The 19,032-nt window shown below is 45.3% G+C and overlaps 2 protein-coding genes across 3 annotated transcripts in view; both read left to right on the top strand.

Annotated features, from left to right (window-relative positions):
• LOC117766496 (rho GTPase-activating protein 19-like) overlaps window positions 1-3,586 on the top strand; it is a 5,346-nt gene extending 1,760 nt beyond the window's left edge. Inside the window, 13 exon segments of the mRNA XM_034593606.1 lie at window positions 3-141; window positions 355-435; window positions 614-823; window positions 1,044-1,069; window positions 1,071-1,259; window positions 1,261-1,272; window positions 1,406-1,492; window positions 1,618-1,683; window positions 1,835-2,041; window positions 2,161-2,268; window positions 2,397-2,510; window positions 2,692-2,793; window positions 3,088-3,586. Coding sequence (XP_034449497.1) covers window positions 3-141; window positions 355-435; window positions 614-823; window positions 1,044-1,069; window positions 1,071-1,259; window positions 1,261-1,272; window positions 1,406-1,492; window positions 1,618-1,683; window positions 1,835-2,041; window positions 2,161-2,268; window positions 2,397-2,510; window positions 2,692-2,793; window positions 3,088-3,147 — 1,401 coding nt within the window. The 3' untranslated portion in view covers window positions 3,148-3,586.
• A 6,008-nt stretch (window positions 3,587-9,594) lies between these two features.
• LOC117760398 (slit homolog 1 protein-like) overlaps window positions 9,595-19,032 on the top strand; it is a 45,285-nt gene continuing 35,847 nt past the window's right edge. Inside the window, exons 1-2 of one of the 2 annotated variants that reach the window (XM_034583406.1) lie at window positions 9,595-9,675; window positions 9,938-10,680. In XM_034583406.1, the coding sequence (XP_034439297.1) occupies window positions 10,424-10,680 (257 nt within the window). In that variant the 5' untranslated portion in view covers window positions 9,595-9,675; window positions 9,938-10,423. Of the gene's footprint in view, window positions 9,676-9,745; window positions 10,681-19,032 lie in introns of those variants that run through there. The other variant, XM_034583414.1, reaches the window with a different exon arrangement.

Raw genomic sequence — 19,032 nt, 5'->3', positions numbered from 1 at the left:
AGGTGGTGCTCAGTAACATCACTCGCCTCATCGACCTTCCTGGGGCCGAGTTCTCACAGCTCCTGGGCGAGGAGAGTCCCAAGACCCCGACGGGGGGAAACGGAGGCTTCTTCCGTTCTTTCAATTTCCTCAAACGCAAAGGTGAGCGGTCAAGTGAGTGACATGCAGTATAAAGATTAGTTTACTTTTGATTAGTTGAGGTCTCATCACTCTTTCAAGCTTTGAGTTTGTTTTTGAGGAAATTGTGCGACTGTAAGAGCCTGAAGCAAGAACACAGGAGCAGTTTGTCATGATGGGAACTTCAGCAACTTTTAGAATAATCACTGACTCTCAAAATCTCCCGGTACATCACAGATAAGGACGTTGTGTTTGGAACCCCGTTGACAGAGAGCTGCATCGCTCAGATCTACCAGCTCATTGAGTACCTCAGCAAAAGTAAGTGGTTCAAAGAAAATCCACTTTTTTTGTTGTTGTTTTGTCATTCAGAAACAGCAACTTAACTTATTTTGATTTTAACATTTAATTAACCCACGGGTTCTTTTAAACCGCCTCCACAAGTCAGCAGATGCTTCAGGCTTTATTCTGTGTTCACCGCCTGCTCTTCCGTCCTCAGACCTGCATGTGGAGGGTCTGTTCCGGGTGCCGGGGAACAGCGTGCGGCAGCAGACCCTGAAGGAGCTTCTCAACAGCGGCGCCGATGTCGACCTGGCGTCTGGAGACTTTCACCCCAACGACGTGGCCACGCTGCTCAAGACCTTCCTGGGAGAGCTGCCCGAGCCACTGCTCACACACCGACACTTCCATGCACACCTTAAGATAGCTGGTAGGAGCGCGCACACACACACACACACACACACACACACACACACACACACACACACACACACAACACACACACACACACACACACACACACACACACACACACACACACACACACACACACACACAGAGCAGTATTCTGTCACTGGGAAATGGTTACGAGAGGGAAAAGGTAAAGCTCCCTTCTAACTTTACATCCTCCATCATCATCTCTGTCCCAGATATGACTCTGTTTGACGAGCAAGGCAAACAAGACTGTGGTGCCCAACAAGGAGCGTCAGATCGAGGCCCTGCAGCTTCTCTTCCTGCTGTTGCCTCAGGCCAACCGCTCGCTGCTCAAACTGCTGCTGGACCTGCTTTACTACACAGCCAAGCAGCAGGACAAGAACAAGATGTCCGCCTTCAACCTGGCCCTCATGTTCGCTCCGCACGTCCTGTTGGCCCAGACACGTACGATCATGTCCTTTAGAACCTGAGCCAGAGGCTGTACAGAGAATGTTTTTATCACAATTAAGTCATCCACTTTAAAGAAAGAAACTAAACTGTTTTATTAGTTTGTTTTTGTTGTTGCGTCGTGCTCCAGATGACGGCCGGTGACCTGAAAGACAACCTGAAGAAACTGAACAACAGCATGGCGTTCCTCATCAAACACTCACAGAAACTCTTCAGGGTGATTATTGACCACACACACACGACCAAACCAGTTAATCAGTTATATGCTCTAAAAACCATGTCCTTGAGATATAGTATGTGACTGTTGTAATGAATGACGTGTGTCCCCTGTTCGATGCTCAGGCTCCAGCTTACCTGCGGGAATATGCCAGAGTGCACTTCGCTGGGACCAAGGCTCTGCAGACCAAGGTTAGTTCACAGACTCACAGTAGATCAACCTTTTTCATTTAAAATGCCAAAGTTAGTGAACTGAAAAGTAGATTAAAGCTCTGAATCAAACAAGTTAAATCATTACAACTACAGTCCACAGTCCTCAGCCTGCTCTGCTCTGCCCTCTCAGGAAGATCTGGAGCTGCTGGCGGCGAGGAGCTCTCCGGCCCAGCGTGCCGTGTTGCCCCTGAAGAGGACGGCTGCTCTGGGCCCCAGCGCTCCGGAGCCGTGCCAGTCCCCAGCTCAGCAGTACACCGAGGAGGCCCTGAAGGACCTCTTCAGACACGTCCACCACAACATGCCGGACTCCGCCAAGAAGAAGAAACTCGTCCGACAGGTTCGCCTCAGCGTCTTCCCTCCGTCCCACAGTCCGGCTGTTGAGTTTCTCCGATGCAGATCTCCGAGTGTTAAATGTCTTATAGTATGAAGTGGTGTTTTTTTTTCCCCTGTGTGCAGTTGGTCAAACAGACGACGTCAGGGTCGCCGACCAACGAGCACCAGCAGGCGCCCCCAGCTCCCAGCAAGAAACATCCCCGCTCACGGTCGTTCGGGGGCCTCATCAAGGTATGGAGGTCCATGTTGGTTGTGGAAAGTGGAGAAGAGGAGTACAACGAGAAGTTTAGCGAGAGAAACAAAGCAATAATCTGTGTAATTGATTCTCTAAACTTTCACACCCGATGCTCTGACGACAGCGCAAAGCCCGAGCGGAGCAGCTGACAGCAGACAGGCGGGTCCGACACATCTCCCCCGACGCCTTCAACAGGGCTGGAAGGAAAGCTGGTAAAGAGAACGTCATCCTCCAAGGGGTGAGGCTCTTTTGCTTTTTTTTTACCACGTTTACACTGAGAAGCTCTAATGCACTTCGTATTTTTGTACTTTCCTCCGGAACTGAAACTCTCTGGTTTAGTATCGTCTCTGTTATTTACCCTTTTTATTTAATCCGTCACAGGCGAGTGAGTGATAATAGCATTGTTTTGTTGTGTGCAGGTGAACAGTCCATTAACTGGTCCTGTGCTGGGGAAGGTGGGACTGGTGGTGAAAAACCCAGACTTTACTTTTACAGAGAACAAGGCTCTGACGGTTTCCAAGGTATGAAACAGTTTCTTCTTCACATCTGAAAGTAGAAAAATCACAAAGGAGCTTGCACACCTCAAGCAAAATCCAACAAACAAACCAACAAAGACTTGGACGGGGGAGAAAACGCAACCTGTGGATTTCTCCGACTTGCTGCGTATCACCTCTGTTAACTTGCAGAGGTCGAGGGATTCTAAATACCAACAGCTTGTGCCTCAAGTTCTCCTAAACATGACGGTGAATTGTTAAATTGTTGTTTTCTGTCCATCCATCCGTCCTCCCTCCTCCCTCCTCCCCTCCATCACTCAGCAGGCCTCCCCCGCCGTGACCAGGATGTGTTTCTCTCCTGCTCAGGAGATCTCTGTGTGACACCCGACACCTTCCTCTCATCTCAGACCGGATTTGGGCCGTATTAGTATAATTAACCCTCATCTTGTGTCATTGTGTTTTCATTGTAGTGAGTCTGATATAACTGTGAGTAATATTCAGCAGATTTAAGCCAGAGCAGCTGAACCAAAGTCTGGGTTCACTTTACCACTGAACATGGGTCAGGATGTGACTTAACTGGTACCAGCAGCTTTTATTCTACATGCTGTTGATCGAAGGATGGTGAAGAAAATTCATGTTTTATAGTTTTTAATGTTTTTTATTATTGTCTTTAGATGCTACAGACGTTAATATTCTTTTAAATAATTTAAATTTTAGACCACACAGTGAACTTCTGATGGAGATCCAGCACTTTGAGAATCAGTCTGACGTTATTTCAAATCAATTAAGACATTATTTTTAGGCATTTTGTTTTTAATTTGGAAATCCGATGTGATGAGATTAGTTGTAGATCTGGACCATAAACCCAATACTGAGAATCACAATAATATTTCAACAAGTGTAATGACGACCAAAAGGTTTGTTGCTGCGACGGGAGGAAAAAGAAAAATGGATGAATATCGTGTTACAGCACGAAAAGTTTATTGTTCTAACAAGATGTTCTTCACGTTTTACCTGTTTATAACAGTTTATTTTAACATTATTAACACATTCAAACTCATCAAATGTTAAATTATAGTTCTGCTGCTATAAAGTGATGAGTTTGCCTGTTTTAATAATCCTCTTGATTTGACGATAAACTTCTGACACTGATCCAGTCAGCAACGATTCACCTGAAGCAGCTTCTTCACTTTGGTTCTGCGTCTCTGGCTCGAAGCTGCTTGTGCCAGTCGTCACTCGAAACCCTTTTTATTTGCTGCTGTCTCAGAATCAGCGGCCTGTAGTTAGCGGAGCTCACAGTTTGCTGTAGCATGTAGAATATGTACATATGTTGTAATGTGTGTGTGTGTGTGTGTGTGATGTGCATGTTCTGAAAGTTTTTACACTTTATTCTTATTGGGAACTGTGATGAGCGCTTTGGGTACGACACTTGGGTGAAAGATGTCTTGGGATTGTGCTGCTGATCTGGAATCAGCTGGATTTAAATTTTTCAAACATCTCCTCCTCCTGATATGAAAAACAATAATTAATAATCATCGTAACGACTCCCGCGGACTGGGATCCCTGCGAATCTGTCAAATATGAAACTTTCCCAGAATATCTCCAGGAGCTTTTTTATTTTATTTTGTGTTTTTTTTATTATTTTTTTAACTGCAGCTGGTGACGGAGGAGTCATTTGTCTTAATTTGGACAAAAGTGCTTGAGGGTTTTTGTTTCTGTTGAAATGAAAGGTGTGTGTGTGTGTGTGTGTGTGTGTGTGTGTGTGTGTGTGTGTGTGTGTGTGTGTGTGTGTGTGTGTGTGTGTGTGTGTGTGTGTGTGTGTGTGTGTGTGTGTGTGTGTGTGTGTGTGTGTGTGTGTGTGTGTGTGTGTGTGTGTGTGGTGTTCTATCGAAGGTTGATTGTGTTACGAAGAAGAGGCGCGAGTCTGAGAGAAGTAAGAAAGGATCGTAATGTGATTGGACGGCGTCACCTGGTTGTTTTATTTAACACGTCATGTTCATGTGTGTTGTGATAAAACATGCGACTGTTACAGATTTTGATTTCATGTGTTTCACCTCGAACAGTGTTTTTAAGGATTGTGTGATGAAAGGGACATTAAGTCATTTACAGGATGAATCTCTGAGTTCTGGAGAGAGATGATGTTTCTCCCCCAAAACTACAAAATAAGAGCGTCTATAAGGAATTAACCCAAACAGCTGTCCAATTAGTTGAGGAAAGGATCAATTTGGAATATTTTCTCATATTTTTGCACTATTGAGCATTAACGGTTTACATGGCAGCGGAGGAAAAAGTTAATCTCAAACGATGAGCAAACCATTGCAACTTTCATCTGCAGAATAAATCTGTTGTCTAACACCAGGAAACTTATTTTGTTCTTTTTGTATTTGCAGAAACTAAAATTGTTTCTTAATGTCCCTTTTTAAACATTTTGAACTATATAATTAATTGTTTTTAAATGTATTGTTCTCAGATCCTCGACTTCACTGTTCATGGTTTGACTTAAACTGATGTCTGCTCAGTTTGTTGTATCGTCAGGACGGATGCACCAGTTCCATGTTTTCAGCACCAGAGAAATACTTTAGTTTTTTTATTTTCAGCCTTTTCCTAAACACTCCAGAGCCGGTGGGCGTCCACTGCCTTGCTCAGTGGCGCCTCAGCAACATCCTGCTGAACCCAGACCAGCTCTGTGTTCAGTAGGTTTTTTTTTTATAAACTTTAAAAAGTGGTTCTTGGTTCTAATTGTATGTTTGTTTGGAAATGTGTCTGTGCTGCTGAGTCTGTGTCTGGTGCATCCTGCTGTTGAAGGTTTTGTGGATGTTGTACCGATGGGTTTGTGAAAGTGACGAAGCTGTTGCACGTGGCTGAAACGTCAGCTACAGATAAACACTAGAGATTGACTTCATTTCTGTTTTGACTGAATTCATCTCGGAGGAGAAACGAGCTTTTGAACTGAGACGTCTCCATGACGTCGTTTCCTCTTCTGACGATTTCTCCTCCTCATTTTTCGGTTCTCTGCAGTTTTACGAGCCAGTTTTAAGGGAAGGTCAAATTGTTTTCTCTTGTATTTATTCCTCTTACAACTTTAAATATTTAAAAATAACACAGAGTTTGCATGTCGGTGGTATTTACTATAAAAACCCTGCAAGACTTAAGTGACACTGTTTTTTCTTTTTGAGTCATTCTCTCCACTGTTTCCCTGGAACTGTTCTATCGGTGTCTTTAACATAAATGTGAAACAGGAAGTTCCTCTGCTCGTTGTGCATTGTCTCCGAGTTCCTCTGCACGCTGTGAAAATCAAGACCCACACGAAAGGAAGCTGAACATTTGTAAATTTAAAACCTTCCCTGACCAGCGTCTGATCTGTTTGTTCATCGGGACAATAAGATGTTGAAATGTCAGTTCGACTTTTTATTGTTTTTTTTACTTCTCATTGTCCCTCACGTCCTGATGAAGTCATGTCAGTGACTGTTGGGCCGTGTGGTTTAAACTGTGGTAACCTGTTTTGTTTGTTTTTATTTTTTTTAGTGTAAAATAATTTAACCCTGTAAATTGGATTCCTTGGCGAATGGTCCGCTTTGGATTAAACCTTTTTTTTTTTTATGTTTACTACAGAAAGTCTGATGTTGTTTTTATTTTAAATGTCTCAGTTGTTTCCGCTGTATTCTTACTTCTCACTGTATTTAGACTTTATTTAAATATGGACGACGCGTCTCCGCTTCCTCCCGCTATCTTGAAAAGAAGCTTAAAATATCCCGGATACAATCGCCACCCACCAGGGGGCGATCGTACACTTTGGCTGAGTATATTGGGCAGTTGTGATGTCGTCCATCTTTATTTAAAAGCAAAGTTGAGCAAACGTCCGGCAGATTGTGCTTGAGTTTCTGTAGTGCCCCTGTTTGCTCAGCAGAGGGCGGTATTGGGCAACATACAGATGTGTTCATCTGGTTCCAACTGAGGAGAATTAACACATCAAGTTAAAGCTCGTCAAACACATTATCTGCTACATATCAGGAGGACATATTCAGATTACAGTGTATTACAGTGTTGAGTCAACACTCGGCTTCTGTGTTAAATGTTCAAACTCCTCATCAGAGACAAACTGTGTCTCCCCCTGCAGGAAGGTCAGAGGTCAGAGGTCAGAGGTCAGGCAGTGAAGTGACTGGTAGAGCTTCAGCAGAGACGCTCGGCGACGCTTCTGCTTTCAGATCGTCCTTCTTGACTCCACAGAACCAGTAGCTTTAGAAGTAAAGCATAAGAAACGCTCCTGTTTCAGTGACGGTTACACAACTGAGCTTTACTGAAGTGGCTTCACCACAATCCCACTAATTATTTCTACTAATGTGTCAAAAGAAAACGCATCTCTGAAGAGTGCAGAGCAAAGACCGCATCAGTTAGTAGAACACACACACGGGATGTGATTTTAGTTTTATCACTGTTTCTTACATCTTTACTGACATGAACCTGCACCTGTAACTATTCTGTGTGTTTCAGGGGAAGTGAGATTCACTTTCTGTTTGTACAACGCAAACATCACACAACTGCCAATAATTAAAAACCTGACACCAGAGTATCACTGGGAGACTTTGAGTGTCTTAAATCAAAGCTTAAAATTTAAACATAGTCACAGTAAATGAGCGGAAATCCCCAAATTTGAATTCTTTAAAACAGTTTGTTTGGATGCAAAGGTTTCAAGTGCAGAATAAATGTGATTGACCATGACCACGTTTGGCTTTTATAAAATCTATGTTGAGTATAACTTAAGGTTAAGTTAAGTTGATTAATCAAGTATTACCGTCTGTGCCAATTAGTAGGCAGATTGTCTCAGCTCTATAAATGTCGTTGCAGCATTAGAACATCAAGCAGCATCTCACCGTCTTCGTCCCCTGAAGTGGTAACGTCACTAGAAGTGGTGGGAATCGCAGGGTAACTCACGATACGCGCTGCATGTCCCACGATAACATCACGATACAATGCAAGAGAATCATACATCATGATATCTGTCTCACTGAAGAAGATGCAAAGTGCAGGATTTGTGTGTGTTCATTCACTGCGACTTGGCGTCAGTCTCCGAGTTTGACTCAAACTGAGACGAAACACTGCATCAAGTCTCTTTAGTCTTTAACAAACACACTGTAACCTGTCAATGTCCACATGTGCCACCGTTATAATATAAAACAACCATAAAGTGCCAAACTATACAACTAAATGACTATATGTTGATATCACTCATATCTCTATATTCCTGTATCGATATTCCGCTCCGCCTCTACCACCTGTACGTCCTGTGGATTCATCACATTGATCTAATGATTTATTTATTAGCTCATCAATAGATTTCCTCCTCTTGTTAGTGACATCAAACATTTTGGTGTCAAATGATATTCGCTGCAGGGACTTTTCTCAATCTGAGGTTATTGTGAACTGATGTGTTTGAGACAAAAGCATCTGCTCCGACCTTCCAGAAATCAATTCAGACGCGTCGGCACAACCCCCCCCCCCCCCCCCCCCCCTACCCACCTACCCCTGCCTCAAAAAAAGCTATTATGGCCCCAGGAATGAGGGGGTCCACCCCCCTGGAGATGTCAACATCTCGTCCCTCCCTTTGTTGCAGATTATCGCTGAATGAGTCATTCAATTCAGCCGCACAAAGGAAGCAGCCGGGACTCTGCCTGTGGCCAATTTGTTTTCCATCACTTCTGAAGAGCGCCTGGTTAAATTAACCCGTCATAGCGGGTCTGCAGGGAGAAGACAAAGTGAGGCCACGAGCAATAATCACTCATGTACGGTGGTAAATAAAAAGCCGGGTAAACTCTGCCCTCCGGTTGCTGATCGTCGTACTGTAAACAAACCAAATCAAATCTGTTAGCCAGGGAAAATCTCATTATACGCCACATAACCGCCTGATGTGGTGAGAAATACGGCAACTGCTGCAAACACGACGACAACAATGACTCCATCTTTAATTTCTGCCTTGAATGCTGCTGTAACATCTGTTATCTGTGATTTTAGAAAATGTTAAATCTGTCACAGTTTGTTGCTCATCATCGAGAGGAGAAGAAGCTGCACATCTGCAGTTTCCCAAGTGTGAGGGTTTGAAACTTCTCTCGTGGTTTGTGGACGAGTTTTGAATCACGCTAAACTAAATTTCTGATAGAGCAGAAAGACTTGTGAAAGCTGGTATCTCACAGAAGGTTTAGGTTTTGGTTTTTTGTAGCTTTCCCCGCTGATTCAGATTTTTCTCCCCCCCTTCTTCCTCTCCTTGGTAATATGGCAATCACAAAAGCTGGAGCCAGCGTTTCTGTGGAGATTTAAAAAAAAAGAAAAACAGCCTCAATTTGAATTTCAAAGCCTCGCCAGTGAATTCATAATAGACTTCTGAGTAAGCTCTGTGGCAGCTTATGGCATTCCAGTTATGCCAGTTTCATAAGGAACCCCCCCCCCCCCCCAACGCACACCTTCCTCCCTCTGAGTTCCTGCAGTTTGCTTTGGTACTGAGTCAAAAACACCAATATGTTATTATGTGTTATCACATTCACCAGAAGCAGAACTGCCTCCGTCTCCTTTTATTTCACGTTTATTGTTCCATCGCTCCACAAATTGTTTTTTCTGTCCTCACATTTTCCCTGGAGCTTCCCGGTCGGATGCTTCAGCCTCATCACGATTTCCTCTCCTCTCTCTCTCTCTCTCTCTCTCTCCCCCTTCCTCCCCTCTTCTGTCTCTCCTCTCATCACGTCCGTCTCGCCTTAGGCTCTTTTCTCACCCCCCCCCCCCCCATCACCACCAAGGGAGGAGAGAGCATGTGGGCGAGAGAGATAGACAGAAACAAGGAGAAGGCCAGAGAGAGAGAGAGGAAAGGGCTTCCGTCACTGGAGGTGCCGACTCCTCCGCTGCTGCTGTCACTGAAGAGATGTGAGTTCACTCTGTGTGTGTGTGTGTGTGTGTGTGTGTGTGTGTGTGTGTGTGTGTGTGTGTGTGTGTGTGTGTGTGTGTGTGTGTGTGTGTGTGTGTGTGTGTGTGTGTGTGTGTGGGGAGGGGGGTGTTATGGGAGGAGTCTAAGTGCTGTTATTTGTAAAAGCTTTTGATGGATGATTGCTGTGTGTGTGTGTGTGTGTGTGTGTGTGTGTGTGTGTGTGTGTGTGTGTGTATGTGTGTGTATGTGTGAGAGAGACAGAGGGAGTGAGGGAGTCCCCCCCTTCTCCTTTTCTTTTTTCTAGTGGCTCACTGTTCGGTGCACAATGACTCAATGAAAAGTGGAGGGGAGAGGCGAGCACACTGTACGTCTGCATGAGGGAGAGAGAGGGAGCAGAGAACACAGAGCAGAGTGGAAGAAGAGGAAGAAGAAGAGGAAGGAGAAGAGGAAGGAGAAGAGGAAGGGGAGGCGATTGGAGGGAGCTGTGAGGCTGTGGACAAGAGAAGGGGAGGATATACTGGTCTTCTCCCCCCTCCTCTCTCTCTCTCTCTCTCTCCCTCTGAAAGGCCACTCTGGGATCAAGTGGCAGCCGTTCAGTCCCAGCTCAACTTCACCTGGCTGCGCTGCTCGTCTCTCTCCGCCTCTTCAAGCGTCTCACTCGTTCCACTTCAGGCTTTTTTTCCTCCACTTCTTCCTGTCAAGGTGCTGCTGGTTGTGGTCACTCATCCCGCCACCAGTGTCTGCAGGATGCCTGCTGGGAGAGGAGGGGATGGAGCCGGGTCAGGACTCGGCCGTGGGACGGCGGCGGTGGCCGGGGCCCCTGGTCGGGCTCTTCGCTCTGGGCTGTGGACGATGGTGGCGTGGGGCGTTGTGGTGCTGCTGGCAGGTGGTGGATGTGCGGAGGCGTGCCCGGCTCTGTGCAGCTGCCTGGGGAACACGGTGGACTGTCACGGCCTGGGGATCCACTCTGTGCCCAAGAACATCCCCAGAGGGACCGAGAGGCTGTGAGTAGTCGGACTCCGACCGTGTGTGTGTTCGTGTCTGATTGTACTTGTTAGGACGATCAGGGAGATGAGGGGAATCCTTCAGAGGGACGGCACCTTGCTGCCGCTCACTTCACGAGTAGGACCAGGTTTTATGTTTAGTCTTTGTAGGTCAGAGCCTGAAGGTCCTCACATGTATGATAAAACACAGATATCTGCATTTGTATATGATGGGATGTGTGTGTGTGTGTGTGTGTGTGTGTGAAGGAGGGAGTTTCTGTGAGTGTGGATTTATAAAGTAGTCTAATGATGTGTGTGTGTGTGTGTGTGTGTGTGTGTGTGTGTGTGTGTGTGTGTGTGTGTGTGTGTGTGTGTGTGTGTGTGTGTGTGTGTGTGTGTGTGTGTGTGGCTTTGTGTCATTTCTGTTTTGCTGCAGTGTCTCTTCTCTGGTGCTCATTAGGTCTCTTTACGTCTGTTTAACTTCCTCACACACACACACACACACACACACACACACACACACACACACACACACACACACACACACACACACTCCCACACAGACACACACACCTCGACTCTCAGAGCTCACCGTGCTGCTCTGCGGCATCATTCCTCTTCCAGCTTTTCCCTGTTGTGATTTCACATTTAATCATTTTTTTTTAAAGATTTTCTCCAAATCTCCACGTTTATATTATTCACATGTCCTCATCATCTCTTAGAGCAAATAAAAGCCTCTGTACTCTTTATTTTATTTCACTCTTTTCTGCGTCTTGTCTGAAACTTGTATCGTGAAACTGCACAAGGTTCAGAACATTGTAGTAAATCTCATTTTATTCGTGTTCGTGTCGTCAGTAAATCGTTCTTCCTCTGACTCTCGTCCCACTAATGTTTTTCACTGCACATTTCCAGCTCCTGGCTCAGAGTCTAATTCCGATATTCCACCTTAATGAGGCGTATAGTTTCCTCTGTAATGACCCTAATATATTTATTTACACCTTCCAACACGTGTTAATTTAACTATGTGAATTTTAATAAGAGGTTGAAGATAGTGTTAGAGACAAACTGCGTTGTACTGAATGTGTTTGTTCTTCCTCCTTCATGTTTGTTGATGATTTGGACAAAACATTAGAAAAACTGCAACCTCATCAATAAATACATGATATAGTCAAACAAAGTGGACATTATTATATTTGTGAGTTTACAGGGTGGTTCCTTAAAATGTCAAAAAACATGTCTTGAATCTAATTCATACAAATAAAAAGGCCTTGAAAGATTTAAAATCTTCTTTCAGGCCCGTCGCCACCAAAGGACACTTTTCTCAGAAGAAGAAGGGGTCACTTTGTCGATTCGCCTTTAAGCCGCGTACCAGCTTTTAACTGAAAAGTGAAATATCAATCCATCTAATAATTATATTCTCCCTTGCAGATAAACGTCTCGTGCCACTTTCGAGAAGTGACTCACGTCGCTGTAGATATTTTGAGATAACTTCTCGTTCTGACCCACTGATCTAATTTCCCTGAAACCTCCAGGAGTCATTAATCCTCCCGCCGCCTCGCGCACGGACACGAGCGCTCAGATCGCACCGACACGTGTAGCAGCCGCTATCTCCAACACGAGTCTGCCTCAGTTTGAGAGAAGGTCCGTTGCCAGGAATGTCTCCGGCAGCCGGAGAAGCTGTGTGAAGTTCTTCTAATCTCCTGATGACGCTGCTGGTTTCCTGGTCCGTCCTCCAGAGAGTTTCTACTTGTGTTCGTGTGAAATAATGACTCACTGTTGGATTCTTATGGTATCGACCTATTTGTCCCACAAATAGAGCCGAGAAATACAAGGTTGTCCTGGAGATTTCGCTTTTGAAACTCTAACCTAAGAAAATCTTAATATGTGTGTGTGTGTATATAGAAATATGATATACATAAGGACACACTTTATCTGTTTGCCTCTCTAAGTGTCCTGTTTGTGGTGCATGTGGCTCTGCAGGGTGAACATGTATGTTTTTGTCCACTGCAGTGTGTGTGTGCGTTTGTGCGTGTGTGTGTGTGTGTGCGTGTGTGTGTGTGTTTACTCCAGGTTCCAGAGTGCCTGTGTGTGAATAATTGATGATTGTCAGGGGTGCCAGCACAGATACATTATCCGTCCTCCTCTCTGGTTTACTGTAGCGTGGAGGATGTTTCCCCCTCTGAGGCTGATAGCTTTATGATCGGGGGCGGGGGGCTCGGGCTCCCGGTCAAAGTGAAATGGCCTGGAAACAACTCTGAGCCCGCAGAGCCACTTGGCCGCTTGTCCCCTCGCGTCGCCGAGGGGGTCACAGCTTCTCTCTGAAGGTCGTTTTGCTCTAAGAGTAACTGACAGTGGGAAGCGGAGGAAAGTGGCTCAGCATCGAACAGCGTCTCAGACAGAAGCGTTGCTGCTGTGGGTCGGAGGAACAGGATCATTCAGCAGAATCCACAGGTTTAAGTGATGTGAGGACATTTTAAATGTGATATTTAACCTTTGATGTTTTACTTCAGGACTCATCTGTCGTGACGGTTTATTTCTTCCATGTGAAGATGTTATCGGATGTTTTCACACAGAGTCTGAAGCTTCATGAGTTTGTTGTTTCATCTGATCTGTTAGTTCTGGTTCCACTTTGTAATTTAGGGACTAAAGAGTTTTGTCTGACATACGTACGTCCTGTGGTCAACCCCCCAAGTGGGCGTAGTCTACCTATACTGGACTCTGATTGGTTAGTAGACGGCGTCTGACGTGGGCTTGTTGTCAGTTGGGGGGGGTAGTCTTTCTGTTTGAATGGAGAAGATGAATGAAGCGCTTCATTTGGTTGCCATGGTAACGTCATGATGGTATCAATAGCAGCATCAGCACCTTCAGGCGCAGTACTCTACAGTACTTCTTCTTCTTCTTCTTCTTCTTCTTCTTCTTCCTCTTCTTCTTCTTCTTCTATTGTTTATTGCTGTCTCTACTTCCTGTGATTTGTCCAAAAGTCCAAACTGTCTGAAAAACCTTTCAGACTAAACTGAAAAGTCAGACGGTCGTTGTGACATCGATTCTGTGTCTTGGACATTGAGGCACAATGAAGATACTTCTCATCTTGCTGTCGCCTAGTTTACCAACGTCAGCAGTGAACTCTGTGACCTGGTGGAGAGCAGCAGGGGTCTGTTCCATCCCAGAAGTGGTGGAACAGACCCAGGATCAGTGCAGTGTTCTTGTTATTGTACATTCTACACACGAACAGCTGTAGGAGAAACTGCCCCGACAGGCGTGTGCTGAAGTTTGCGGATGACACCGTGCTGATCAGTCTGCTCCAGGACGCAGAGGTCGATCATGTGCCAGTTGTGGAAAACTTTGTTGAGTGATGCGACAACCACTTCCTGAAGATACGAGCATCGACTGCAGGAAAACCACTTGTTGAGAACCTGGGGACAGTGTTTAACAAGAACTTCAAATCAGATTGCATTTGTGTCGCCCATATTCACAAATCACACATTTGCCTTAATGATCTGTACAAGGTGCGACATCCTCTCTCCTTAACCCTTCACTAGTGTGAGCAACAACTTGAACTTTGACCCTAGTACATCCACAAGCTGGAAAACGGGCCGTACAGAAACTTCCTGTTTAGAATTACAGTCGGATGAAATTATTTTTTGGACAGTGGACGTGCCTTGCCATTTTTTCTCCAGGCACAAACAGAAACCTTTCTGTCACTTTTCATCCAACCAATTAATGCTTGAGAATCACATCCAATTTACAATAAGAATAAATCCCCACGTTGTTTGGAGAAAGAGGAATCGCAGATTTGTAGAATTCCAACTCTCTGCAGGGAAACTCAACGACACCAGAGAATGACCAACAACCGGTTATTCCATGTAAACGTAGCCAGTGTGACCTTTTGACCTCTGAGCCGTTTCCCCCCCCCCCCCAGAGCTTCACCAGCCGACCGCCCTGTGGACTCAGACAGTGGAGAGGAGTGACTCATTAAACTGCTATTTGTTAAAGGGCTTGTCGCCCAATTAGCATGGAAAGTGATCTGTGTGTGTGTGTGTGTGTGTGTGTGTGTGTGTGTGTGTGTGTGTGTGTGTGTGTGTGTGTGTGTGTGTGTGTGTGTGTGTGCTGGCCACTCGGGGACACAGAGGTGTGTGTGTTGTGGATAGAGACGTGTGTGTGTGTGTACAGTATTCCCTGGGAGACAGCCGGCAATAAGAGAGTCATTTATCAAGGTGACTGCACCGGTCCCACCAAACACCCCCTCCTCGTCGGATTGTCATGGCAACGCTGAAAAATGGATGCCCCTTTGGGCCCTGATGAGCTCGGTTGTTTGAGCAGAGAGAACAGGAATGTGTGTGAGAAAGAGAGAGAGAGAGAGAGCGGGGGAAATGTGTGTTTTGCGAGTGTGTGAAGTGTAATCAGAGGAAAGACTAAAGAGCAGAAGTCAGATAGTTTCTGCTGCACTGGGAACAGTATCTTTTCAAAACAGGTTATTATCCTCAGGAGTTTTCATGCATCCAAAAAGTTGGGTTGTTTTTATTCCGAGAAGAACGTTACGCTCTCAAAAGGTCCTGAGGTCGATTCAGAATATACTCACGATGGAAACCAGCAGAGAAACGACACTAAGTCTGTTCATTTGCAAAAGATTTTCACACTTATTAATGATAAGAAAGGTCTAAATGGATAATAGGATAAATCAATGACTTGTTAACTACTCAAGCTCAAAGGTTAACTTCCCTTTGACATCATAATGTTCTGTAAAAGTTATATTTTCAAAAAAAAAACTTTCCACAGGGTTTTGTATTTTGGTACTTGAGTATTAGTAGTAATGAGTAGATGTCAGTAGTTGTAGTTTAATGCAGGTCGTGTGCATTTTAATTTAGAGTTTAAAGGTCAACACCATCATTTTTGTGTGTGTGTGTGTGTGTGTGTGTGTGTGAGAGTGAATGAGGGCGAGTGCATCGTGTGGAATCTGAGCAGAGACCAACAACTCAAACATGAACACCGGACTCAGCCGCACACTGAAAACACACACACTCGTTTATTATCTCCATGCATCATTATACAAATTGGGCATGAAATAAAAATATTAATCAAGCTGTGCACGTGTGTACGTTCAAGTGTGTGTGTGTGTGTGTGTGTGTGTGTGTGTGTGTGTGTGTGTGTGCGCCATAATGTATTGCCGCCAGTGAGACGGCTAATCGAGTGTGCAGAGGATTAGCGTTAGCGACTGACGCGGTGAGTAGAGAGCGGGAAACTGAGCTGCCACGTGCATGCACACACACACACACACACACACACACACACACACACACACACACACACACACACACACACTGATGAGGACATTGCATCGAGTTACTGGAAATTTAACTGAAGTTCAATGCTTCATTTCACTGGGACAGCATATGTGTAATTCTGAGCTGGTGTTCAGCTTGAATGGATCCATATGTTCCCCGTTCTCTTGTCGCGTGGGAACTCACCGGCCAAACTCTATCTGAACTGAATGGCACAGAGCACACGTGCCTCCTCCCTCAGCCTAAGACCACGGAGCCTCACCTCACATGATGCAAAAGCTGCAGTCGACTGGCAGAGAAATAGAGTTTGTGTTGAGGACAAAAAGAAAAGGTCAAACTTTAAAAGAACAGCAGCTGAGGATGAGAGAGAATCTTAGGAGTTTAAAGTTAAACTGGAGCTTTCATAGGACTTTGTTATGGTTTGGTGTAAGTGGGGAAAACACCAGTTATTAATTAGTAGACAAATTATTTTAATTTCAGATTTAGTTCCCAGCTCTTTCCCCTTTCTCTCTCTCACACACACACACACACCTAATTCCTCAGTTTCATTACCAGTGACTGCCACCTCAGCTTCTTCCACCGTCCTCCTTCTAATCACTGAACCATTTTCCCTGCAGCCCCTCAGTGGGAAAGAGGCTGCTAATGTGTGCGAGATGGGGCGAGTGAGGAGGAGGAGGAGGAGGAGGAGGGTTGTTTCAGGCTGTCAGATGAAGAGGAGGAGATGGGGAGGTGGAGATGAAGGAGCAGGACTGGTGAGGGGAGGTGTTATAGAGAGGAGGAGGAGGAGGGAGGTGAACATAAGGGAGACGATAGTGAAAACTCAGAGAAAGTCTGAGTGTTGACTTGGTTTTCACAGGAACGGCTCCAGGCAGATGGTCAACAAACGCTGCCTGGTTCTTTTTACATGTCAGGAAATGACTTGTGCTTCGAGCAGCGTCATACTTGCTGCCACTGATTCCACGTACCGAGCGTCTGGGTGGGATGTCGGTCGCGGTCGGACCTGGGTCCAAACGAAGCGCCGCAGGGCCGACGGGGGAACCACGATCTGTTCTCGTGGGGCCGGACGGAGAATTCAAACCGACCCCGTGTTTCATTGAGCTGTTCTGAACCGGGTTTTTAGGCTTTTAAAATGTGAACTGGGGAAGTGGAGCCGGTTTCCATAGACGTTCTCCATTTCTGTCCTTTACTTTGTTTGGACTTTGATTGATGTTTCCTGTTGTGCTTGTAAATTCACCCACTGCAACTGATGCTGTCGCTCATCCGTCACAATCAGCTCAGGGGTCACACGAGGACAAAGAAAATCAGAAGGTGGATGACAGATTTGTGTATTTTTGCAAGGTTTTGTTTCAGATTTAATTCTTGTTTTTAAGCTTTTGTGCCAGTTATCGTTACGGTAATGCTATTTGTGATTGTACGTGATTCCTGGAAATCTTTTCTTTTGAGCCCTGAATCTTTGCAACTGCTGTTTCTCTGTACAGTTCCAAAGTAATGTAATGTAAGTAAAGATGGATGACGCACACTATCCAGAAATGAAGCCAAAATATCTCAGATATGACAAATGCTGCCACCTAATGCCGAAGATGTAATTGGAGCGAGAGTCTGTGCAGCTGCGATCGATGGACGGATGATGTTTCACATAATTTTATATCATCAAATATATAACTATAAAACCACATCTTCATGGAGGAGGCGGGGTTTATGAATCATACAACAGCAAACCACCACCATGTTAAAAAGCCATTGACTCAATTGAAATGCTCACGTCCGGTTACCATCGGTTACCAACTATTTACATCAGAATAAATAATAAAACAAACTTCCCCTCATTTAGAGTTTAACCTTAAATTCTCTGAACTTCTCTGTCGGTTAAAGTTCTCGGCCCAGCAGCTGTAACCAGGCAAAATGAACCTCAACAAAACAAACACACCAGTTTACCGTGAAATCCCCCCCCCCCCGAGTTCCACCCAGAGAAACCTGATCTCCTGGATGCTCCTGACTGAAGTTCAGTAAACAGCTGAGGAGGCAGAACAGCGGCGGGTTGTCTTCCTCGCTGTCATTAGAGCAGTTGTGTGTCGCGACGACTGTGTTGTTGCTCTCTAACGGACGTCGGGGTGGTTTTCCTTGATGCTTCGCGTTTGTATCTTGAAAACCTCACTGGCCTTCGCAGTCCGCACACGTGCTCGGTTTATTAGCAGATCACAATCAGTCATCGATTTAGCAGACGCACGCTCGGATGTATCCTGCGTGTGCACAGTGTGTTTATACGAACGTTTTTTCAGAGAGGACATGTGAATGAAAGATGATTTTTCTATTATTATTTGACCATTTTCAAGTCATGTCACATCGTCCCTACTCAGTGTATTTGATATTTGTACAACGACCTATTGATTGATTGATAGATTTGTTCACTCCTGGCCTTGCTGCTGTGCAGAAAACCTCCTGCTGCGTGGTGAGTGGGAAACACAAACTCTCTGGGTAAACTCTGGACCCAATTCTCCGGACTTTACCCACAGGTCACGTCTGGAAACAGCTCAAGTGTATCGACGGGACTCTGGCTCGAAATGTGCAAGATGGCAGCATTTGTGTTCTGGTATATTTTGTCTTCATCTTCTGGAGAGTGGGAGGAAGTGGAGACGAGCTTATTAACACTTTTAATGATGTCAGAGTGAATGAAAGTGTTTGATGTTGTTTTTACACGAGCAAGGATTCTACTCAGGAGAAACAAGAGTAACTCATGGTTTGTCTGATTCCATGGACACGTTTCTGCTGAGGTTTGACTCGCAGCTAAACTCCGAGATCAGCCTCCACTCACTGTTTGCTTCTTTTCTCTCTATCCACACGACGTAGCTCCTCATCTTACTGAATACACCTCCTCCTCCTCCTCCTCCTCCTCCTCCTCCTCCTCCTCCTCCTCTCCCTCCATGTCAGATCTGAGAGTGGAGAGCAGAGCTGAGCGGATCAACTGCCTCACTGCCCACTGAGGCTGTGTGTGTGCGTGTGTGTGTGTGTGTGTGTGTGTGAGACGCGTTCTGCTTTAATGAGCTATTGTTTGGCAGAGTCGCCACTCGGGGGGAGTCTGTCGCTCAGCTGACCC

The sequence above is a fragment of the Hippoglossus hippoglossus genome, chromosome 1, assembly GCF_009819705.1.
Source record: "Hippoglossus hippoglossus isolate fHipHip1 chromosome 1, fHipHip1.pri, whole genome shotgun sequence".
In the NCBI taxonomy this organism is placed as follows: domain Eukaryota; kingdom Metazoa; phylum Chordata; class Actinopteri; order Pleuronectiformes; family Pleuronectidae; genus Hippoglossus; species Hippoglossus hippoglossus.
Note: the sequence above shows the minus strand (reverse complement) of the source record. Positions and strands in the feature narration are given on the sequence as shown.